This window comes from Stegodyphus dumicola, chromosome 9, assembly GCF_044657685.1.
Source record: "Stegodyphus dumicola isolate Sdum_Otavi_A_Nest chromosome 9, ASM4465768v1".
Taxonomy (NCBI): Eukaryota; Metazoa; Arthropoda; class Arachnida; order Araneae; family Eresidae; genus Stegodyphus; species Stegodyphus dumicola.
Genome location: NC_140776.1, coordinates 77,188,002 through 77,213,965, shown reverse-complemented (window position 1 = coordinate 77,213,965; position 25,964 = coordinate 77,188,002). Strand labels below are relative to the sequence as shown.

General features: G+C 32.6%; 1 protein-coding gene across 5 annotated transcripts in view; it reads right to left on the bottom strand.

Annotated features, from left to right (window-relative positions):
• LOC118186934 (patronin-like) overlaps positions 1-25,964 on the bottom strand; it is a 275,820-nt gene that overhangs the window by 136,617 nt on the left and 113,239 nt on the right. For 2 of the 5 annotated variants that reach the window (XM_085823644.1, XM_085823646.1), the window contains exon 1: positions 9,708-11,595. The exons of 2 other annotated variants lie outside the window; for them this stretch is intronic. In XM_085823644.1, the coding sequence (XP_085679770.1) occupies positions 9,708-10,661 (954 nt within the window). In that variant the 5' untranslated portion in view covers positions 10,662-11,595. Of the gene's footprint in view, positions 1-9,707; positions 11,596-25,964 lie in introns of those variants that run through there. One more of the 5 variants, XM_085823645.1, reaches the window with a different exon arrangement.

Genomic DNA, 25,964 nt, shown 5'->3' with positions numbered 1-25,964 from the left:
TCTGCGCATGCGCCGCGTTGACACATACGCATAGGCATTAACGTGTGCGCGTAAGACCTTTACGACTGCGCATATGTGTGTGTGCAAGCACAGAATACGTTTTTGCGTGCACGTTTAATGTAAAATGGACGGTATAAGCTAAAATTATCTATTTCAGTTAATGTTGATGATTGCGTTGTTCCTTAATCTTCGAATTGGATGCGGCTTATTATTTTTTGCAGACTGTAACAGCAATTTTATAAAAGTAAACTTGAACTTTCGATTACAGTCAAAAGTCGTTAATCCGGACTCGTCGGGACTTCGGCGATTCCGGATTATCGATTTTTCCGGATTATAGATCATCAGTTTAAATCGCGTAAGATGGCATGCAGAAATTCTAAAATTAAAAATATGAAACCGTAATTTATGAAATAAAGAACAATTATGATCTAAAGGGTATCAAAATTTACAAAAAAAAAAAAGCTTAATATTTATTTGTTTACTTTATTAAACATTTCTTTCAATGTAAGTTGTTTCGTTTTATGTGATAATACTTTCTCTTTAATTCTATAAACAGACATAATTTTTTGTTCACTTACAAAGTTCCGCTGTTCAAGTCCCGTTAATTGCTGTGCCGAGAAAACCGACTAACTTGTTAATCGAAATTTTTTCATTTTCACTAACCTCTCTGTCACATTCTTCATGTCTTTATCCATTTTTTCAGCAATTCCACTTTTTGTTTGATGGACATCGAAACATACTTTCGTTTTGTACGATCCTTTGGGAGCTCCAGAATCAAAAATTCTATTTGACATAATCGAAAGTTCAAGTTTTTTTTAGTATTGCTCTTACAGTCTGCAAAAAATAATAAGCCGGATCCAATTCGAAAATTAAGGAACAACGCAATCATCAACATTAACTGAAATAGATAATTAGATAATTTTAGCTTACACCGTCCGTTATACATAAAACGCGCACGTGAAAAACGTATTCTGCGCTTGCGTCAACGCGGAGCATGCACAGAAAGTTTTTAGCTTTGAGGTCCGGATTATAGATCATTCCGAATTATGGGTGTCCGAATTAACGACTTTTGACTGTACGTCAAATAGAATTTCCGATGCTGGAGCTCCCAAAGGATCTACAAAACGAAAGTATGTTTCGATGTCCGTCAAACAAAAAGTGGAATTGCTGCAAAAAATGGATAAAGACATGAAGAAGGTGACAGAGAGGTTAGTGAAAATGAAAAAATTTCGATTGAAAAGTTAGTCGGTATTCTCGACACAGCAATTACGGAACTTGAACAGCGGAACTTTGTAACTGAACAAGAAATTATGTCTGTTTATAGAATTAAAGAGAAAGTATTATCACATAAAACGAAGCAACTTAAACAACTTACATTGAAAGAAATATTTAATAAAGTAAACAAATAAATATTAAGCTTTTTTTTTTTTTTTTTTTTTTTTTTTTTTTTTTTTTTGTAAATTTTGATACCTTTTAGATCATAATTGTTCTTTATTTCATAAATTATGGTTTCATATTTTTAATTTTAGAATTTCTGCATGCCATCTTATGAGATTTAAACTGATGATCTATAATCCGGAAAAATCGATAATCCGGAATCACCAAAGTTCCGACGAGTCCGGATTAACGACTTTTAACTGTATTACTCTTATATTCAGATAAGAGTCAATAGGAAACAGAAGAATGGCTGCACTTTTAATATTTAACAATTTATTTTTAACAGATGAGTTAACTATGTTTACATAAACTTTAAATTGCATAAAATTAAATTACATGATCATTGTGGATAATAATATTATGACATACTAGCCCTGCTGTTAGTCCCATATTTTGCTTTGCTCTTTCCTATATTCTGTTGACAGTTTTGCTTCACTCTGATAGTTTGTGATTCTAATATTCCAATGTTCAGCAATGTGATTATAATGTTCCCAATGTTGTTCAGCAATAAACAAATTTGAAAATTATTTTTTAATTAATTTGCAAGCAATATAATTTGGGAACTTGCTGTACACTTTTAGTCAAGTGTTGCTAAGGATAACTTAGCTGAAAGTGTCGATTTGTGCATCTTCTATGTTTAAAATCCAGTTTTTGATTCAGAGTTATTCCACATAAGAAATTAATTTGATATTTCTATACAGATAAATGGAAACAAGACTATTTTAAAAAAAATATAAAGTTCTAATTTCATTGTCTAATAAAATATATACAGTTGAACCTCGCTTTAATGAGCAGGTCTTTTGGTCAAGTCCAATTTCCTATACACTAAAGGTTATTTTATACCACAACAACAAACTTCAAAAGGTATGAAAATTTATACAGGGTGATTCTAAATTGCTTTTATAAATTAAAATTAAGAGGGGTGATAGTACCCGTCCAGATGAGAAATAATTACCATAGAACATAGGGTCGCATTCCACTTTGAGAGGCAGAAAAGAGAAAAGTAGAGATGCATCGAAGAAGGACAAGGATCTGTCTCCTAAGACTATCAAGAATTAACCATATGCAAATTTGCACTGAGAAGAAGCATCATTTTGTTCTTAGTTGGTACCATAGAAAGCCAATCAAAGCAAACTGTGTCCTTGAAAAAGACATATCATCACTTCAAGTATTAGAGCAGGTATCCTAGGTGATTACCTGGCAAGCCCTTACATCATTGCCAGACTGTTTGACTGGTGCAGCATCTTCTTCTAACAAGTACTTCCCAGTTTATTGCAGGTTGTTAAGCTCTCCATTCAGAGAGCCATGTAGTTTATACACGAGAGCACCAGCACATTTTTCAGTCATGGTCTGTAATCTTTTGAACGCCACCTATCCCGCATGATGGATCAGACATAGTGGACCTGTGGCTTTGCCTCCTAGCTTACTGGACCTCAATCCACTGAACTTTTCCTTCTGTGGGCAGATGAAATCTTGTACGAGATACCTGTGGACTCAGCTGAAGATCTTATGGCGAGAATCGTTGTTGCCGCCGACAAAATTACACCAGGAATCTTCAGGAGGCTGCGCCAGTCATTCCTTTCGATGTCAACTGTGGAACGACACGTGTGGTCGGCATTTTGAGCACTTTCTGTTAAGTTTTTCACTAAACAATAAATCTGATTTACAACTTTTGGCCTCATTTAATCGCTTTCCCAACACTGTTTTAAGTTCAGGTTGGAATTCTGATATTCCTCTTTTCTGCCACTTAGTGTGGAATGGAAGCCTATGTTCTATGGTAATTATTGCTCGCTTGGATGGGTTCTATCACCCCTCTAAATTTGTAAAAGCAATTTAGAATCACCCTGCATAATGAACTAAGAGTTCATACACATTTCTGCACATGGAAATTAAGGACTTTTAAGGACCATTAATGAAAAAAATTAAGGACTTTTCAACAAATGGGAGCTGAATAAATTCAATTACAATTCAATCAACTTATATCTGAACTTCATTTTTGTAATAATCCTCTAAGAATAAAATAGATCCGTAAGTAGGATGCATTCTTATTATACATAATTTAATAAACATAACTATAAAACAAATTTGAGAATGAAATCCACTTTATAAAGTTTATCAGGTAGCATTAAATACTTTTAATAGTTGGACATAGTTTGAAGATAGTTTGAAATAAGTAATAGTTTGAAAGAAGATTAGGGTCATTTTTTTTACATTTTACTAACAGTTAGCTTTATATTGATATTTTTTTCTTTTCTTTTATGTCTCGTTTTGCCACATACTTAGTCTAAAGGTTTAGTAAATAGCAGGTAAATTTTGTGTCAAATGTCATAGGTTAAAATGAGATGTAAAATCACATTCAGCATGATTTAAAACAAAAGACTGGCTTTGTCACCGCTCCTGCTTGCCTACAGAGAGACCTGCTGATCAGAACAAACCTAAAAGGCCTGATATAAGCACAGTTGGCAAGTTCTGAAATTTAGCTGGGCTCTGTCTGATGAGCTAGTGTCATAGCTTCATGTAGAGTTTCAGGGGTTGTAACTCAGTTAATATACTTTAAATTTCTAATAATCCACTAAAGCAACAGAGGAGATAAGTTGTTTTGCATTATTTTAAGTCTCACTAGAGGCGAAGAATAAGTTTTAAATGAATTTTTACATTTTTGTGTTTTTATCTTGTGACCACGGTAAAGGTTAAATGAAAGGCAATAACTCGCTTTAATATGCAGAGATAATTTTTAAGGATAAGCAGTTAGTTATAAGTAATTAAATTAGGTATTAGATAACCTTAGTCATTATAGATTTACATGGTCACTAGTAAATCTTACTGATTTTTTATCTATTAAAATCACAATCTAATAAAATTTCACAGTTTAAAATACATGTAATTTATGACATTGGTTTTTAAACGATATTAGATAATTACACATTAAAAGATACAAAGCATTTATGTTTCATAACAACAACACTCAATAAAATATTTATGCACCTTTTTAATTAGAAGCCTTCCCAGACATTTTGGCTAATTTATATAGATTTCCTTCTCTTTAAGCCATTTTTCTAACAATTAGAAATTCGTCTCAGTATGCAAAACAATGTTCTCACTAGTTTCTGCATGTTTTATCTCCTAACCTGTCAACCACTCCACAATGAACATATGAGGGTTTTACTTGAGCTGGTAAAAGTTAAATAGTCCAACACCCCTCCCTAACAGATGTGAAGCAAATTATCACTACGTTTGAAAGTAACTACAAAGTCAGACAGGTTTAAATAAGCTTCTTATTTAAAGGAAGTTAGAACATAAAGGCATGTTCTTATGCTAACAAAGTTAATTACAGCTTGTAGTGATGTAATTAAACAAGAAGAGTCAAATTCAAGCTAAAAAAGTGGACTAGTGGTCAAAGACTATACAATTTAATTTCTCCTTAAGCTGACTCAGTAACTCTATTATCATAACAAATTCAAATGTCAGCAGCGGTTATGCAAGGACGAATAATTAAAAATTATAAGAGCTGGCAGGAACTAATACAAGGAACAAATGGAGGTCAGAAACATATTGTCTTATACTGCAAAAATCTCAGTTTTAAAACTGTCTAAGTGATTTGTATTCTGGTGAGAAAATAGAAATGGAAAATTATAGTAAAGGTTGAAATTTTAAACAACTGGGTAATTTACATAATAATAACTGTACATATCTTTGAAGAATAATTTTCTTTCTCTTTATGTATTCGGCTTCTTTCTTCCATGTTTCCTTTCCATTTTAGAATTTATTTAAAGATTTCTGTTATTCTAAAAAAACTAAATGCATTTAGAATGTATAGAAAAAGCTGCTAATTTTATTTCTCTAGTAATATGAAAACTTAGAAGAAATATGAAATATATATTGTAAGGTCCGATTACAGAGTTCGTGTGGGAAATTTTTAGAATTTAGTGACACACCGAGCAACAAAATTTAGAAATGGCAAAACTTTTAGAATTTAGAACAGGTATTGGAGGCAGAATTTAGAAAGGCACCAAGCAGCAGAATTTAGGATCCACAGAGATTGCATTAGGTGGGAAAACGCCTGGTGCCAGATCTGTGCATGATGCATTAAGATATATTAAATGAATCGTTTAAATTGTCAGTTTTCAATTTCGTTGTTAATAAAAAAACTTCTTTTCTATAATGCCTGTCATATGATAAGATTAGGAGCATTTTTTTATATTTTCCATGCTTGTGACTAATGAAAAGTAGAGAAAATAAAGGGAAGATAAAAATGTTAAGGAAAAAATTCTAGTATCAGAAGTATAACATTCAACTATTATGCTTTCATTGTTCTTCTAGATGTTCTCCAGGAAGTAAGAAATTATGTGTTAATACCATGGAGTCATTTTTCATTTTGTCACATTTTTCTGGAATCTTCTAGAATTGTGGGTCTAGAAATCTTGCCTTCAAATCTTTCTAAACTTTCCAAGCAGCAATGTCTAAAATCCTAAGGAAAAACTACCCCTACCAATTCTGTAATATCAAAAAGCCAAAAATATTTCGGGGGGGGGATCGGAGGGAAAAAAGCGTAAAATTAATTTTATAGAGAAAACTGATGCATATTCTGAGACAATTACATTGGAAAACTCTTACCATGAAAAAATTAAAAAGACATTTTCAATTAATTACATACTATTTTCTTATTGCTAAGAACTATTTCATAAATTGCACTGCTGTAGTATTATACCTTGCTTATTTTTCAGATTCAAAATATTGTATGATAAGTGGCCAAAATGAAACTTATAATATGACAGCAAAAAATAAAAATGCTTTACTTTAATGTTATTTCTTAAATTTCACCTTAAGCTGACTCAGTAACTCTATTATCATAACAAATTCAAATGTCAGCAGCGGTTATGCAAGGACAAATAATTACAAATTATAAGAGCTGGCAGGAACTAATACAAGGAACAAATGGAGGTCAGAAACATACATTACAATACATTATTTTAATGAAATTTATCAATGTTATAATGTTCTAAAATAAGTCGTCGAAAAATTCCCAGATCTCAGATTTAAAAATTTCTATAGAAACTTATCTTAAAATCGTCAAAATGTTGATAAGTCACCAAATTTAGAACCATTCAATAAAAGAAAATAAAAGAATTTACATCCTCAAAAGCGAAAAGTTGTTTAAGAGCTCTTCATTAGAAAAAATGAAATAATTTCGAAATGCTTATGTCTCACTTCTTGCTCAGAAACTCTATTCCACATTTATATTTAAGATAGGAACAAATTATAACCCATTCAAAAGATAACCATATTTGTCAGCGAATCGATAAAAATATTTCTCCAAAATGCTAATTCACACTCAAAATGACAGTCATAAAAAGAAACAGAAATTTCAGATGATTAAAATTAAGGACCTTCTGCCTATTTTAGCTGAAATTAAGGACTTTTAAGGACCTAACGAACCTTGGAACTGTATGGATAGCTTCAATTGAAAACTTTTTGAATTTTTCATATTTTTTCTGGAGTTTCTGCAAATTTAAACAAGACATTTATTAACTCTTAAAATCATCCACAATTAGCTCATCAATGTTCATCCATGTTTGGATGCTAGGATTCACATACCATCTGTAAAGAACTACACTTTTACATTACTTTTATCTTTAACCCACTTTTCTCCGAGTTTAAACAAGGCTCCTAAAGACGCAATTTTAGAAAACATGTATAAACATATCTTAGGACACCCTATGGTGTTAGTGGGCAATGAATCAAAAAAACATGCATTCGTATTCCATTCAAATTCTTTAGCTCTATTCAAGTCAGATGCTATAATGGAAAATTTTAAAGTTTTGCTCTTCAGGGAAAGAGGAAGTATTGAATCATATGAGCTTCAGGTTACACAGTTAGTTCGACTTCTAGGGAATGAAATTTTGATCTTTTTCACTTTGTTTTATTTTAGTTCAAATGCTGTTTAAGTTATGTTGTTTGAATAAGGGTGTTGTATTCTTTAGGTCTTTTGTAAAACACACATTATAGAATTTTTGTATTGCAACCATGGTCAAAATTTTCCTGTTGTACAAAGTCAACTTTTATCATGCTAGAAGATTACATTTTATTTTTGTCTTTAGATATTTTATCGTGCACAATTATTTCCATATAGTGAAATTGGAACAATCATCAACAAATTTAATGACTGACAATTTTTAACTTCTGTAGAAATAGATGGCTTACAGAAGATGACGATTATTTATTCGCATAAAAAATTAATCCTATTCAAGTTTTCTTTGATGTTGATAAAAGAAAATCCTGGAGTAATAATAATAATAATAATAATAATAATAAAGGACTTAGATTTAATTATATTAATACTGAAATAAATGAGACTGAGATGTTTGAGTTTTTAGATGTTACCAGTTGCACAGACAGAAAGCAAACAAACAAACAAACAAACAAAAAAAAAAAAAAAAAAAAAAGTAGTGTAAACTGTTCAGAAATGTGATGAGACATTTAAAAAGTATTGTTATAGCAATCCCCATTAAGCCTATAAAATGCATTATAAGTGCCAAGAAAGGCCAAACTGAATAATGTTATATTTAAAAGAAAATCTATTAGTTTTCATATAGTTTTGTTTATACAGTAAAAATTGAATACTTGAGTTGTACAAAGTCAACTTCCGGATTAACCGAGGATGGGTATATTAAATGAACTCTATATAAAGAAATGGGAGGATAAGGTTTATTTATCATGGAAAAAAAATTTTTTTGACCACAAACCATCAACTTAAAACAAAACTGTATATCAAAAATATAAAAGACAAAAGAAAATTTTATAGATAATAACATAAGCAATGTCATAGTATTTGGGTGTTGTTTTTATGCATAACAGTAGTTATTTTAAATGTATATAATTAGGAATATACAAAGACTGAACAATAGCAAATAAAACGTTCTAACCTATTTTTAAACTAAATCTGAAACTGATGACATCATTGAAGTTTCTTACAAACATTGTTTCTTTAATGCCATTTATAACATAGTTTCCACATTTCTAATGATCAGAGCCAGATAATGATAAGGCCCTAAGCTACTTGAGATATGGAGCCCTTTATAAGTCTTTTATATTATATTTTAATACTATTTATACTATATTATAATTTTTTGGGGGCCCCGCAAAAAGGGGGCCTCAAGCTATAGCTTGTGTAGCTTATATGTAAATTCGGCCCTGCTAATGATGAATCTAATGAATAATATTTTAATTCTTAATCAGAAGCTTTTGAAAAACAGAAAATGAAAATCATCAGATGAATTTTTATAGTACAGTCATTTCAAGTCACATTTTTAATGTCTACAGAAAGTCTTATATAAAGCATTCACGACAAACTGTTACTACAAGTGAAGCAACTAAAGTAAGTTGCACTTGAAATTAAGGTTTAAAAATAAAAAAAAAATAATAATTTTATTTTAATTAAAGACATAACAGATTTCTTTACTACTATAGTTTCCCTGTTCAAGAATAAAATTCTTTAATCAGCTGTTGAAATCATTTGAAAATATTAATGTGAATATTCTCCCAGTAAAGTTCTAGCTGCACAACAGTTATTATTAATGCAATAACTAAGAAAAATATTCAAATTCTTGATACTATATAAAATATGAAGCCTTGCAATTTGCAGTACACCTTACACATGCGCAGCACAACTTTGATTAAAGTGCTAGAAATGTGGTAGAGAATTGCAATACATTCAGAATGAAAGGTAACAAATATGTGAAACTATCTTTTATCTATGCTGCAATATGATGCACCCAAGAAAAATTTATTTTTCTAAATCAGTATGTCTCTACCCTTCTTTTTTGGGGGAGAGGGCATGAACCCCTTTCTCCATCGCTAAAGAATCATTTCCCCCTTTCTAAAATTCGAAAAAGGCATATACATTTATTTAAATTTGGATTATTCTTATATGTGTTTTATTAATTAAACAACAAAATCAAAACTTGAATAAATGTAGTTTTTTATATTCAGATGCTAAAACTAAAACCTTAACAGCTAATTAAAAGGCTGAATGCTTTTCCCCTCCCAAACTGTGAAATTCATCCTTAAGGGGGAGAATCCCCCCTGGTTGAGGACCCCTATTAATGCAAAAACGAACTTAATACGCTTTATCAGTTTGAGGTCACTTTTTTGAGACAATAACTAACTGCCCCTCTAAATCTGCATAATAATAGGACATTTACTTAGTCCAGACTTATGCTATTAATTTGAAACTTCAATCTAATTTGAACGACAAAATACACAATACGTACCCTTGTTTGGCGCTTTAACACTTTGGCTCTTTCACGGCGACTAAGCGTGCTCCAACAATCACTTGTCACACTACAGCTGCAAGATACCTGGCTGTCACCATCATCTTTCCGACGGCGCGGAGTTGGAGCACGTGATACTCTGGCTTGTACTTTATCCAAATAATCTCGAGAATACGATATGTGGCACCGAGACTGAAGCTGGTCCACATGTAACCAATTGTAAACATACGCATGCTGTCGCGCGAGTATTGTTGCCAGTTGATCTTTTTTACCACAATAATGTCGCGCACCGGAAGGCACATGCGGTGGCCATCTCGAATACGGTTTATGCTGAAATTGCAGAGTAGATAATGACCAATCACTGTCATCAGTATCGAATCCGCTTTTCTCTATGTGCCCTCGTCTTCGGGTACAAGGGCATCGAGGGCTTTTATAAGGAAGCTGGCTATCGCAGCAGCTGTTCTGCTTGCTGGAAGACAGTCGATGTTTCTGCCGAAATGTAACAGCCCGATTTTCAGCCACTGCAGCATGCCTTTTGCTAGCATATTTCAAGTCCATAGTTTTAAAAGCATCTACGATTTCTATCAAACGGTGATGGTTAGCTTGTTGCTCTTGCAATTTGGCCTTTGCAAATAACCATTGTGAACCATATCTAGAGCCCCAGAAATCCCTCTGTGCTATCTTTTCTTCGCTACCTGGATTGCCAAGCACAGATTTACTAGACGATTTTGGACGCTTTTTTTTCTTGCATTTAGACTTCTTTCTCTTCCAATAACGTCGCAGTTTCCTCCATAACACGTATTTTAAATAATAAGCGAAAGAATACCGCTTTTTTTTATACGAATAAACAGAATGAACAAACGGAGTTGCTTTCTTCTTTTTCTTTTTACCTTTGTACATGGCTGGATAGATTACGGGCGGATATTGTGGAATCATAACGTTATAGTAAAACATGATCAAATCATTTCTCAGTTATATATTATCTACTCAGCAAGTGGCTATTTATATTATCGGTATATTCAAACGGCTCTTAGAGTGCTTAGGAAGTGGGCTTTGCTTCTTAATTGAGAGAAGGGACAAAAATTGCAAAAACTTGCTATCCATTTGCCTTTAAATATTTGTTTATAAATAAAATAATCTCTTCTGGTCTTCTTGAATATAAACTCAACAGTGAAACGGATGAGGAAATATTAACACTTGTTATCCACAGATTCAAAGACTGAAAGTAAAATTAATGTAGTGAAATTTAATGCACAAGCAAAATTCTGTTTGTCAGAAGTATTATGTTCATTTTTAACAAATCAAAACTTCTATGAACAGCTAGTACAGTACAATCATTCAGTTACAGTATCTAATCAGCTAGGAAAGGCATATGATGTACGCAGTATATGAAATAATTCTGATCTATCCAAGTCTAATGATCCACTATGGTATCAAAATTTTACTAACGAATTATATTTGAAGTAGCTAGCTATTACAGAAGTACAGTGATGACAAATTACTCGCATGCACAGATAATACATTAAAAGTCCAGATTTTTCTTTTTCCATTGCAACGTAATCAGAAATTCGATTACAGAGAATTCACAACACTATCCACGATGTCTCAGTGTAAACATATCCTTCTCAGAAAATGTAGCATATCACCCACATAAAGGTTCATAAAATCTAAAACTTTTAAAAACTGAAGTAAAATAAAATTCCCTTGATGGTATATAATCTGCTAAAAACAACAAACGAAGCAACAGCGTTTTTCTCTGTAACTTGATTCTTTGCACTCTTTCACAACATGTCTCTCGAAACGAAAACGACGCTGACGAAACCTTCGGCAAAAGCCTTCTAAATTCAGCACGTGCGTTCTTTCATCGCTCAAACACTAGCAACGCAACAACTGAAACCTTTCCAACACCTATCGATCGAAGCAGAATGAAAAAGTGAAGAACCTGAACTAGAGAAAAAGTGAGGGTAGGGATGACGGGCGCTCCACCTAGCGCCCAAAATCTGGCCTCCTGTGACCTCCAAAGACGATTCAGTAGACAACGTACGGCGGCACAGGAGAAAAAAAAGATGATGGTGAAGTTCTCTCGTTTGCAAAGATGTTATTAATAAGCAGAATTGATTTTCTGAGGTAAAAATTTACAGCTAATACATCCGACAAGTGATGAAATAAACGGGTAACTGCAATTTTATAATGGAAACTAAATTTATACATATTTCTGTTAAAGGCAGAGCACAATCTTGCAATCGAAAAATACTCTCATTTCAGGCAACACTTGATTGGTTTTGGTTTAGTTTATTTATTAGTTTATTTAATTACGGCAAAACACTCGAGGGATACGGGGAAGGATGCCTCCGTGAAGGAGTGTCTAAGGAAAACTGGCTCCTATACACGTTACACATGGGAAAAACCACGAAAATGCCCAAGCAGCCAGTCCGTTTGCTGGACTGAACTACCAGTGTTCAGTGATTTTACCGCTCGGCCACTGGTGAGCCCAGTTACTCTTGAAGAAACAGCCTAAGTAATATTCCTCTTGAAGTAATATATGTATGTAAATAAAGCGAAATCTATAATAGATATATTTTTTATGTTTTAAATGTTAAATAATTGCTCCATATGACCATAATTTCTGAGCTACAAAAGACTTTTTTCAATATTTTTTTTATTTTCGTCCTTTAAAAAAAATTATTATTATTTTCCTCCTATAGTATCTTGGGCCATATATTATAAAGGGGTTATTAGCCAGTTTTAGCTATTTTCCCAAGACAAAAAAAAAAAAAAAAACTGTAGTAACTTTAAACTATACAATTAAATTTTAAAAATAATTTCAAAGTATTTTTTTTTTTTTTTCATGATATTTAAGCAGTGGACCCATTGCTGGACACGCTTATCACGCTTATTAACACACTACATGGTTTGTTGGTGCATATGTACTTAAAATAAATGTTCACTTTTTTCAGCACAATATGATAGAATTATATATAGAACAGAAGAATTGTTACCATTTCTAATATTATACAACTGGCCTAGATCTGAAATATAATAAAATGAAATGCGAAAAACGAAAACTAAGGTAGAATTATTTCTAATTTCCTTTTGTATTGGAAATAAATACTGAAGAAACTTTTTCTTACTAATTCTGAATTTTTTTTTAAAACCATTACTAATTTGCTGAATATATTGCAAACAAATTACACAGCAAACCAGAATACTAAAAATTCCCTTAATCATCATCTTATATACAAAATTTAAGAATGAAATCACTGCATGAAAAACTAGAGCTCATCAAAGGAAATTGTCCCGGAATTATCAATATTTAGATAAAATAATTCGCAAATTACTAGATATCTTTACCAAGAGACGAAATGACGATAATATAACAAATTACACCACCATGAAAAGACAATTACGATGAAATGGGCGTATTTTGCGAAGAACTTCTTGGTGTTTGAAAATTCATGCTCTGCTCAAGACTTGAAGTAAAAATATGCTGACAAATAGTATCTTGCACGAAATTCTTGGCTCATAAACATTTAAAAGATTTTAATACTAATAATAAAACTGCGCTTCTAAACATTTAGATTACTGCTTTCTTACAGTTCATAAAACAATTAACTTTCATTGTATTAGATAAATTTCAAAACTTTTGCAGAAAATAACTTTCTTTAGTACATGTAACAAAGTTTTTAAATGATAGAGAAAACCCATCGATAATCATCTAGTACAAAACCCTCACAATTAAAAATCTTGTCGGACGATATACACGGTACAGGTGAAATCAGAAAAGAAACTATGCAATAAATATGCAGCTGAAAATTCGTATTTTGAAATGCAAGTAACGTCAGTATCATGCGAATCTCTTGACTGTCTGGATAAGAGATGCAGAGACCAGTCCATCCTCTTTTCTCAGAGAAGAGCCAAGTTTTAAGTGAAAGAATTACGCTCCCTTCTTATGGCAATTTAATAGGAACATAAAAAGAAGTTCTTAATAACAGGATACTCCCGACACCGCAGAGAAGAGGGGTGAAGGAAGGGGTAGTTCAGAATTCTATTCAAATCCGTACAGAGGTTCAGCAAAGTTGTACGGCCAACGAAGCGTGACCATTACTTAACAAAGTTTGCTGTAAACATCGTCCAGGTGCGACTGAGACTGGTTCTGAGCTTCGTGGAGAACAAACAAAAGGACGAGCGCAGACAAATTTCCTTTTATTTTTAGGCACCCGCACGATTTGCAAATAGTGAAAAAGCAGAAAATGCGATTCAGATCCGACTCACTTCTGAATTATTGAAGTTACATCGATGTTCATTATTAATTAGTAGCAGCAGAAGGTAGCAGAATTTTCTGCGACACTATTAACACCACGTCAGCAATATGCATGATGCTAAAAAATCATACATATTGGTACTTAATACATTACAGCAAAATTCGATTAACTACGACAATATGGACTGATAATAAGTAAACATTCGGTTAAACTCGAGGACGATGCCATTGAGGATATGAAAAACTTCACCAATTCATAAAGCGCAGTTCACATTTTAGCCACCATTTAAAATTAATAGTGTGTTCATTACACTTATTTTTTGTATTACACCTCTTACTATGCAGCTAATAATAGGTAAAACAATTTTAGGAATAAAAATAAGTACTGTTCACATTACAACATAACTAATATGCCGGATACGAAAACTGGAAATAAAATGATAAAAGGTTTTTTTAAAAAAAGAAAAACTTTTGTAACGCATTCTATAGTTTTTTTAAACTTTTAAAGCGCAATGTTTCTAAATCGTCTCTACATCAAAATGTCAGCTGATGCAGTTTCTTCCTACTGGTCATACAGCTAGAGTTATTTTTAATGGCTTAAATAATGTGTTTAAGAAAACAGAGAGCGGATTGTCTGTATACAATATTTAGGTCAAAGCATTAATGAAAAACAAGAAAAATAGAGATCTGCCTTATAGCAAATCCCAGCTTTGCTTCCGCTGGTGTGGAACTTTCGTTAATCGACGTTTTATTGGAGTTTATTCGATGTAAACAAAATGCATTCAGGGAAAAGGTAGTGAGAACTCTATTTGAAGATGAATATTCAAACGTCTTGTTTGATGAAACAAGAAAATGGTATTAAAATTTCTTGCTTTCTCTAACAGCAATATTATTGAAATGTAATTCTTGCTTAATTTTACAGTAATATGCTCTTCAAATTTTAATTGGCAAAGGACGAAAAGAAATAATGAAGAGAGTGCACTATGTTTACCTAACACATATTCGTACGGGAGAAAAAAAAAAAAAAAAAAAAGTAATACAGTCAAAAGTCTTTAATCCGGACTCGTCGGGACTTCGGCGATTCCGGATTATCGATTTTTCCGGATTATAGATCATCAGTTTAAATCTGGTAAGACGGCATGCAGAAATTATAAAATTAAAAATATGAAACCGTAATTTATAAAATAATGAGCAATTATGATCTAAATAGTATCAAAATTTACAAAAAAAAAAAAAAAAAAAAGCTTAATATTTATTTGTTTACTGTATTAAACATTTCTTTCAACGCGCGCGTGCGTAAAGCATACATTACGCATAGCCGAAATTAGCAAATTGCAACCAGAAAACTATTTGATTTGTATTCGTGATATTTATGATGACAACGAATTTGATTTAAATCATATCAAAGACGGAGTACATCGAGATGAAATACTACATTTAGTAAGGAATTATAAGCCGAATAAAATAAAAACATCTGCCCTGACGATAACGATAGTGCTGACAGATCAAATTCCAGTTCATTGCGCGCCGCAACGTTCCCCCTCCCCCCCGTGCAGAGCAGCGTGAAATTGATAAACAGATCGGAACGGTTGGATAAACAAAGGATATGCCTTTATCCATTTTTTGCAGCAATTCCACTTTTTGTTTGATGGACATCGAAACATACTTTCGTTTTGTAGATCCTTTGGGAGCTCCAGCATCGGAAATTCTATTTGACATAATCGAAAGTTCAAGCTTACTTTTATAAAATTGCTCTTACAGACTGCAAAAAATAATAAATTCGGATCCAATTCGAAGATTAAGGAACAACGCAATCATCAACATTAACTGAAATAGATAATTTTAGCTTATACCGTCCGTTATACATTAAACGCGCACGCAAAAACGTATTCTGCGCTTGCGCACACGCATATGCGCAGTCGTAAAGGTCTTACGCGCACGCGTAAACGCTTATGCGCATGCGTCAACGCTGCGCCTGCGCAGAAAGTTTTTAGCTTTGAGGTCCGGATTATAGATCATTCCGGATTATGGGTGTCCGAATTAACAACTTTTGACTGTACAGTAAAGACAACTGCCGAAAAAGAAAATATACTATAATAATAACAACAAACGTAAGAAATCTTAAATTTACCTTTCATAACATCAATTTCACAATAATATGTGTAAGAAATGAAACTTTTTACGGGAGAAAGTTATTTCTGTAAAAGCAATGCACAAGTTTTTTTTTTTTTTTTTTTTTTTAATTGTAGAAACACAGATTATCATTTCCTCTCCAAGGACATATAAATAAGAAAACTGCCTTTCACATGAAGACCGGATAACTGATTTCGATGAGAAAACGAACTTAGTCTGCCGATTGATAAGAGAATTAATTGTATTAATATTAAATTACTGAAAATTAGGTAGTTCAATAGCTGATTTATTAGGATTATTGAAAATGATAGTAAAGATGTGGAATCAAAGAACAGAATGTGATGCAAAAGAGAAAAGCTGTAGATTTTTCCATTACAGATCTCACACAAAACACTTTCATACTAAAATATTCAGCAAACGGAAGACTTTAGAATTCAGACTTGAATTTCTAATGAATAAAGTTCTTGCATTTTACTTCGAGTGAATAAAGTAAAAAGTTAATGTTCTTTGATATAAAATTATAAGCCACTAAGAAAAGGCACTCGCACAAATGAAAAATTTTAGATAACCTTAACGGAAAACGTAAAAATAGTACACTTCCCATACTAAGATTCAAGTCGAGAATAAAGATTCGCAACAATACACCAAATACATTTTCATTTAGGTTTTCTTATTTGAAATCAAACTGATAATAAATAAATATTTATTTTTAAGTTCCATTTGTGAATCGGTAACTTTACTTTATTTTGCGCTGTGTTGTGTTGTCTTTTTCCTTCTTTTTACGCTCTGCAGCCGATTTCCGGCCAAGACTGTATCAGTCAGTTTCTGCCATGTTGACCCATGCAACACTTATTGACATCAACATTCTTTATGGCCACCCAGCGGCCGAGTAGTAAAGTAGATGAACACTGGTAGTTCGGTCCAAGGTTCAAATCCTATAAAAGGAGCTGGCTGCATGGGCGTTTACGCGGTTTTCTCCCCATGTGTAACGTATATACGAGCCAGTTTCCTTTCTTCTTCCACGAAGGATCCCTCCCCTTCGACAGATAGCTCTCGTGTGCTTTGCTCGTGTGCTTTTTTGATTTAAACCAACGTTCTTTAACTACTTTTCCACATTGTTTTAGCCTTCTCGTTCATGGTCTTCCTCTCTTCTCTTTCCTTCTGGCTTTTGGAAAGTCAATTTCTTCATCGCCATATCTGTATATATGGCTTAGCCATCTTAGTTGAGAGGCTTCAATAACTTTTATTCTCTAAATTTTATTACATTTGTTCTCTAAATTATATTATATTTGTTCTCTAAATTTTATTACATTTGTTCTCTAAATTTTATTACATTTGTTCTCTAAATTTTTGCTGTAGCTCAGAATTATGTTTTATTCTCCACACTCCATTTTCCCTTACTGCTCAAAAAATTCTTTTCCAAAATCTTTCGTTCAAATATCATTCCTCTATCCTCATCTGCTTTATTCGTTGTCCACACAACGAATCACAACGAATGTCATCTGCTTTATTCGTCGTCCATTCACTTCCAGACAACAGTTACTAAGGTCTTATACAACTGTGTTTTAGTTTTACTGCTTGAATATTTTGATTAAAAATGGTTTCGTAAAGCATCTGTCAGCCATGTTAATTCGGTTCTTGATTTAATTAGTTATATCATTATTATTATTTATAACTATACCCAAATATTTAAATCGTTCGACCTCCTCAAAAACACAATCATTTACTTTCAGCGGTATCATGTTATGTTTTCTGTTTGTAACTGACATGAACTTAGTTTTTTCTTTATTAACGATCAAAGCAATATTTTTTATTTATTTATTTATTTATTTTTTCCTGCCGATGAGAGCATACAAAATAGCTTCAAATTGCCGCCTTCGTTCTTCCCACGATGTGAATGTCATCACCAAAGGCCACCAACTGCACAGATTTTATGAATATAGTCTTTTGTGTTTATATCCCCAAGTCTCCTATTTCTTTTTCAAGGGCGATATTAAACGGCTGACAAGAAAGAGAATCTCCTTGCTTTAATCCTTTTTCAGTATAAAAGAAATCTGATAATTGAGTTCCCAGTTTTACTCTACATTTTACTCTCCTAAGGGTCATCTTTATCAGATTCACCAACTTTTCAGGTATTCCCAATTATAGTAACGCCTGAAATAATTTCTCCCTGCTAATGCTATAGTAAGTAGTTTTAAAATCAATGAAAAGGTAGTATGTATTTTGTCTAATACTGAGCATTTGGTCGGTTGTTGATCTACCCTTAATCTACGCCTTTGGAATCTACACTGGTATTCTCTCTCTTTATTTATTTATTTATTTTATTTTTTATTTTATTTTATTTTTATTTATTTGTTTATTTATCTATTTATTTATTTTGTGTGTGTGTGTGTGTGTGTTTGTGTGGTAAAAGCAGATAGCCGTTCTGATAGAATGTTTGAGAATATATTATAAGATGTGTTTATTCCTGTGATTCCCCTGTAGTTTTTACACTCTAGCTTACCTCCTTTTTTATACATTGGGCGTATGGAACCATCTTTCTATTCTACGGGCTTTTTTTTTTTTTTTTTTTTTTTTTTTTTTTAAATTTATCTCTCTATGCTTTGTGTGTAATACTGTGTAGTGCAGAAGTTTAAATATTCTTAAAATAATAAAAAATAAATAAATAAAACCAAATTGACGTTAAATATAAGTTTTTTACATACATATAATTTATTATTAGAAAAAGCATTTTATACATTATCTGCAAGAAACAGAAATTCAATTAAAGACATGAATTATATAAAGAAAAAATGTCCGATGGTAAATCGTTATTTCTACCTATGACTAAGATGTGAAGCAAAAATGCTTTAGAACTTTGCTAACTTAAATAATAACAAAATGCCTGGTTATGAAAGAATGCGTTTAACCACAGGCCCACTTTTATTTTATCAACGTTATGAAAGCAGTTATCAGTTATAAAGAAGGGTTATTTTCTCATTACATATCTTAAAACTTATGAAAATAAATTTGTTTCAGGCGGAAAGACTAATGTGCCCTCTTTTATTATTTTACTTTTATTCATAATAACCTTTAGATAAGAAGCCTAATATAATTAGCCTAGTTAAAAAAAGTATTTACATTTAAAACAGTTATTAACGTAACTATCATTTCACGTCCTTGATTGCAGAAATGAAATGATATTTTCTTTCAAGTAAAGTTAAAATATATATATATATATTGAATCCTGATACGAAAAATTTAACTTCTGATTTTTGAACTTGATAATTCTTAATTATTAATGCTAAGCAAAGCATTGGATGGTTATCTATCAGAGTGAATTTTTCCATTGTGATCGACTCCATAAAAAATAGTCACATATCGAAAGGTATGAAAACTATTGTAAGCAATCCATCTAGCATTCAGAAATAAAGCCAGGAACAAGCTATCATTGTTCTGAGTCTTTAGCCACTCGACTATTAGTGAAACTATATTTACTCGGATGTTCACTAAAAATTAATTAAGAAAAATACTTAGAATGAATTTTTTTTAAAAATTGGGCCAATCTTGTTATTTATTTGACCACTTATATATAGTATATACACAATATAAATTTTTAAAAATATATTTTTTATCTTTTTATGTAAATGGATCCAAATTTATTTTTAGTTATTCAAAAAAGAAGACATGAGTTAATAAAAAATATAATTCGTTTATATTCTCACATACAGCAACTTTAATCATTACCGACACCATTTTTGTATCGTTGAAAATTAATTAAATGGCGTTAAGTTGGAAATGCTAATTTAAAAGCTCTTATCCTGATTCACAAATCATGCACAGTTTGAAGTGAATGATAGTAAATCTTAATGTCTCATTACTGCTAATAAAACATGCAAGATAATTCTATAATTAAAGACAACTGAAATTACTTTTCATAAAAAGAATTCATTTTCGGGTGGGGGGGGGGAATCTGAAAGTTATCAGATTTATTATTACGCCCAAAAGGGCCTTTTTTAATGCTTTGTGTGTTACCCTTTATTTATTAAATATCATGTTCTTCGAACTTAAACCACATAAAATTAAATTCAACAGCAATATCACAAAATATTTAAAAACAGCATATCTTTAGAAATCTCGTGGGCTGGAGATAAAAATGTTCTTTTCCGGACAGTGTTGCCTTTGCCCGCTTTGAAATAGTTGAGGTTGTTAATCAAAAATTCATTAAAGTTTTACAAAATTTGAAATAGATAATAAAACAAATTGGAAATTCAAAATTCGGGCTTCCAAGTGCCCATGTTCGGTTGGAGGACTACGTTACTCAATCTGATGGCTCTAGGTACCGTTGTCTTTTTAAAATGCGAGAAACACTTATGCATTCATGCAGATTCTTCATTATTTAGTTTTTTTTAATATAATAAATGGCGATAATATTTGGTGGCTACAGTCTGAAAAGTAAACCAACACAGAAAGTAAAAAACGTACAATGCCGTTTTGAGACTAAGAGCTCTTTGGGTCGAACGCCCCTTGTTTTGATCTATACTGGCCAGTTTAATAAAACAAATGCTCTGTAGCAAGTGCATTCTGGATTTCGATAATAAAATCCCGTTGAAAAGCTTTTTTTTCATCGTTATGTATAAAAATTCCAATTTGCCTTAGAAAGTCTTCTACAATGGTACTTTTTCTAAAAAAATTAGCTCTCGCATATTTTGCCGTAGATTTTCGCACAATGAAAGAACTATGCAACACCTCCACTGCAAACAAAGTTAACTGAATAAAAGTCTGTGGACCTAAAAAAAAAAAAATATCCTGGCATTATAAAAGGTTCTACGATAAAAATGTGAATGAACACTTCAGTTTGAAAAATAAAGACGCCTGAAATTTATTTGCATACCGATTACCCTCTGTCAGTACGCAGCCTTAAATGTAAATACGACATGCCAAAGAAAAAAAATTCTAGTTTCAAGATTTTCCCAACTGCGCCTATCTTGACCGATGCACAAGAGCGACAGCGACCTTCAAAAATACAGATGTAAAAAAGGCATTTGATACAAAATTTCCACCTGAAGAGTAATTACAACAAACCCTTTAAATAAACAAATAAAAAATTCGTACATCAAATGAAAAGCTCGGGAAATGATGCTGAATAACATTCACTCCTCTCACCTGACAAAAGCTTCAGGACAACAGCATCCGTTACGACGAAAACCGTTCCACACCGATGAAGTAAGAGATAACGACGCATTAACCGACGAAAGCACCTTTTCACAAAAAAAAAGACACAATGTTCTACTGGGCACCGTGGAACCAAGGAGGTGTTGGTGGAACTCCCCATTGTAGAAGATAAAATGAATTTAAAAAAAAAAAAAAAGTGTTATTTGGAGATACGGAAGCAACAACACGATTTGTAAGATACGATATGCAACGGAATGTTTCTTTCTTTCTCTCTTTTTTTTTTTTTTTTTTTTTTTTTTTTTTTAACATCATCGGTTACAGCTTAGCCTTTCATCTCCTCCCTAGCTTTTGGCATGGGAGAAGAGTTGCTACTCGAGGCAATTTAAATGGTATCACACTCACTTCCTTGAGAAAGCAATACAGAAAAATCCTTTTTATGTAATCATTGCGAAATTTAAAGAGCATTCAGATGTAGAGAGGAAAAAAAGGGAAAGCATTTTGCTACTGCACCTACATCTTACAGGACATATGCATATATCCACACACATTATCAGTCTACCGATCGCTCTCTATATACATACATATATAAGATAAAAAATATAGAAACCAAAATTCTAACATTAATTTGAAACAGCCCTTTAACTATCCATTTTAATTTAGCTATTTCCCATTTCTGTCCTAAAAATAGCAATTGCTTATATTAAATTTCTCTAAACTACGTGATTACAAAATTGATATACTCACTTGACTCTTACATAACGATAATGATGCAGATATATGTATAATACTTTAGCCAATAACAACTTTACATTTTGGGAATTGAAACTTTTAGAAACCTACAGAGATAAAGCTGATTGAAACTAAATCAATCTGAACGGGGCTTTTATTTTAGTCTCATGGCATCTTTTTTCTCTGCCCTTTTTTGTCGTCTCTTTTCTTGTTTACTTCAGAAAGTTTTAGTTAACAGTGAACGGGCACGCTCTTTGTGACAATTTACCTGTGCGTGCATCAAACATGTGATGTCAATAAAAGAAATGTTCAAACTGATCACGATTGCAAATTGCACTATTTCTTCGTGAATCGGCTTTCATCGTCAAGCATTAAAAACATCATTATGTAAATCAAATTATATGAAAAACACATGGAAATAATCATCAGTAAGTGGATTTTTTTTTAAAACCAATGGCGGGCCCTCAGCCGACTTCGGCTTGGCCACTACTAAGAGCAGAGGTGGTGGGCACTTTATTATGAAGGCACCTAATAGGTGGGTCACCTTTGTCTCCTATGAAGGGACGGACAATTAGTCATGCCTTCTCCGGAATTCGAACCCGGGCCCTTTGGTACCGCAGTCGGCTCCCATAACCACTATACCGTCTGGGCAGCGCAACATCATCGGTAAGTAGAATTAAAAAAAAGAGAGAGAGAGAGAGAGAGAAATATTATGTAACGGATTACGTGAATAAAGTAAACATTTGCTATAAATATGTTACTGTGTATAATATCTCGAGCTAGTTTCTAAAGACAACACATGCACTTCAACATCTCTTTTCGGGCACTCTCGAGGATTCTCATAAGATCTTCATCAAAACACAAAAAATTCTGAAACTTTTTACCGGTTTCTGAATGCTTCCGATGGAAGGCCTGATCTAGGTTTTTCCAGACTAGAGTTTCTTAAACTATGGTACGTGTACCAATAAAGGTACATTGCATTATTTTTACACAAAAATTTACATGAATGTAAAATGGCGCCTTTTTTAACATCTTGTTTTAATCTTTATTATTCAAATACATAAATACTTTTTCCATTTTTAGCATCTCCCTTAATTTGGCGGCCCACCATCGGCCAAGCGGTAAAATCTCTGAATACTAGTAGTTCGGTCCGGGTCGATTCCCGGCGAACGGGCTGCGTGGGCCTTTTCGTGGTTTTCCTCATGTCTAATGTGTATACCAGCCAACTTCCTTATAAAGTCCTTCACGAAGGCGTCCTCCCCTTAGGCATATAGCACTAGGCGTTACACTGGACATATGCTTATTGCCTCTCTGGGATTAAAGAAAACTTGCCCAAGAATAATTTCACTATATAATTTAATATACAGCATATTTCTATTTTATTGTAATGTAAATTTTCATTTATAAATACAAATGAGTGTAATATTTTATTCTTTGATTATAAATACTCCATTTAGAATGGGGATTTTTAATTGGGAAATGGTTTTATGCTTTAGTTTTTTATTCTTAGTTATGTGATGCAAAATTTAAAATGCTTGAGAACCTCTGTTCTAGATTATTTGATGCCCACGCCGACTCGTAGACACAAATAATTCGTTGAGCTTTGATGATGTCAAAACTCCACAAGCCATATTGATTTGTCAACGAGAAATTTTGAGTATTTTGAATTTCGGAATTCCTAATTTTAACAGCACATTTTCCAAAATACCATTGCGGCCGAGCGGTAAAGTTGCTAAACACTGGTAGTTCGGTCCGAGGTTCGAATCCCGCGAACGGGCCGGCTGCATGGGCGTTTTCGTGGTTTTCCCCATGTGTAACGTGTATACGAGCCAGTTTTCCTTAGAAAGTCCTCCACGAAGGCATCCCTCCCCTTAGGCAGATAGCCCTCGTGTGCTTTGCCATAATTAAATACACCACACACCAACACCACCAAGATATCATTAATTATGGTCATGTTTCGTTGATTATTTAATAACTACTGGTAGAATTTACAACTTTGCGAACATTTTCAATTCTAAAGAAAAATTTTACAACGTACTTTTACAATGCTTGTAATTTTTTCATTACAAAACAAGCTTAAACATCTTACTACAAATTCTCTTACATAATAATATACCCCCCCCAAAAAGTTATCTCCCTTCCCACGCTTAAAAATAATCGCGAGTTTATAAATAATTACACAGGAAAGTTTACATCAGCTCTTAATACCAGTGTCTTCTCCCATCACGAATTCTAAAATCTCAGTCAGCAGTTTAAATATTTTTCCACGGTGCACGTATCTTATCCACACACGGAAGCGCACGCGGCCCTAGCTAAGATATCCTAGCATATATTGCATACAGCACTTTTTATGATGTCGGGATGTCATATAGCTCTTCAGCAACTAAATTTCTTGCTTTAAACATTTTAACAAATGCAAAGATAAAAATACTGGCACTACTGTATAATGTGTATATTAGTGAACCTTAAGAAGTACACAGAAGAGATGGTCATTATTTTAGGCTACCGTCTTCTATAACTTAACTGATTAACAGTTAATTAAAACACAAGGATAAAATAGTACAATTTCATCTGTAATTGCAATTTAACATATTTAATAGCTTATCTGCTGGATATTTATAAGATAGGTAGTATTCATGTGGAGAGCAACATGCACAGTGTTTCTTTCCTTTTAGGTCAGTGTATTGCGCTAATTAACCTCAAATTAACACGACGAATGAACCGGAAAAACAGTAGGGATTCTTTTCGCCAGGAAACGACACTGACACTTTACATTAGCATTTTATAACCAGCAACGGAATGACATACTGAGCTCTTTTGGTCCGCACTGAATCTAAGAAAAGAAATGGCATTTCTAGACATAAAAATGCGAGATACAATACATCATCAAAAATATTTATTACATCTTATTTTACTGATATGCTTCAGCTACTTTACAACATTCCTTTAACTATAGATTCGTGTTTCTTAAATAACCAACTCACTATAAATGGTTCAAGAAAACGAACAGAAAAACTAAGCGATGTGTGAAATTGAAAAAAATGGTGAAATTTGCAGTTGCTCCCACATTCGATTTCACGCACTCTTACATTCTAGTGAAATAATACTGATCAATTTAAAACAGTTTTTCTCGACACTTTTGTCCATTCTGAATCCTTGAAATAACTTATAGCATTCATGAAACCTCCGCAGAAAATTTAATCAGCATGCTCTGTAAGCTGAAAATATGATAACAGAATAATAGCTATCAACTTCTTCCACCTTCAGCAAAGAATATTTTCTTAAGGCCATACCATTTTTCCTCCTTCCTCAGCACACTTATTTTAACAAAAATCAATGAGAATACTGTAACGTTTATTTTAAGTTTTATTTATTGATTATTTTTAGTCAGCACGATTACGGCCATTTCAGTTTTTCAGATTCACATTACTCAAATTCAGAAGATATTTCAGAAAAATTAAAAAAGAAAAAGATGATAGAGTTTATGATAATAACTAATTAATTGCCTTTACAAATCTGCCATGCCGCCAGCGACTACCGCTGTTTTCTCTACGAACAGCGGTAATTTGGGGGTAAACTAGTAAGAGCTGTATATTTTTAAGACTATTTTTGTGGAGAGCTGCAGAACTGTGAAGTGTTTCTTTTGGTAAAATAAATTTTATCAAGCTATTATCGGTTCTGTGTGCATTTAATCTGTAACGATCCGTAAGAATGCAAGAATATGAAGTGGAAGTTATGCAAAATCTAGTAAAAAAGCCACTTCAAAATGCGTTAGAGAAAGCTCTTTAAAATTCACATTCTGAATATACACTTTAACAAATACAAAGTAACCTAGATGCGTACTCGGAAGAGCAAGTTGAGAACTTCCACCATGACATGGTAAATTTTGAACACTATTAACAAAACTGATGCAATGTCATGATGATGATGAACTACATTTGAGAGTTAATGCAAGAGAATGATTTACAGTACATTAACCA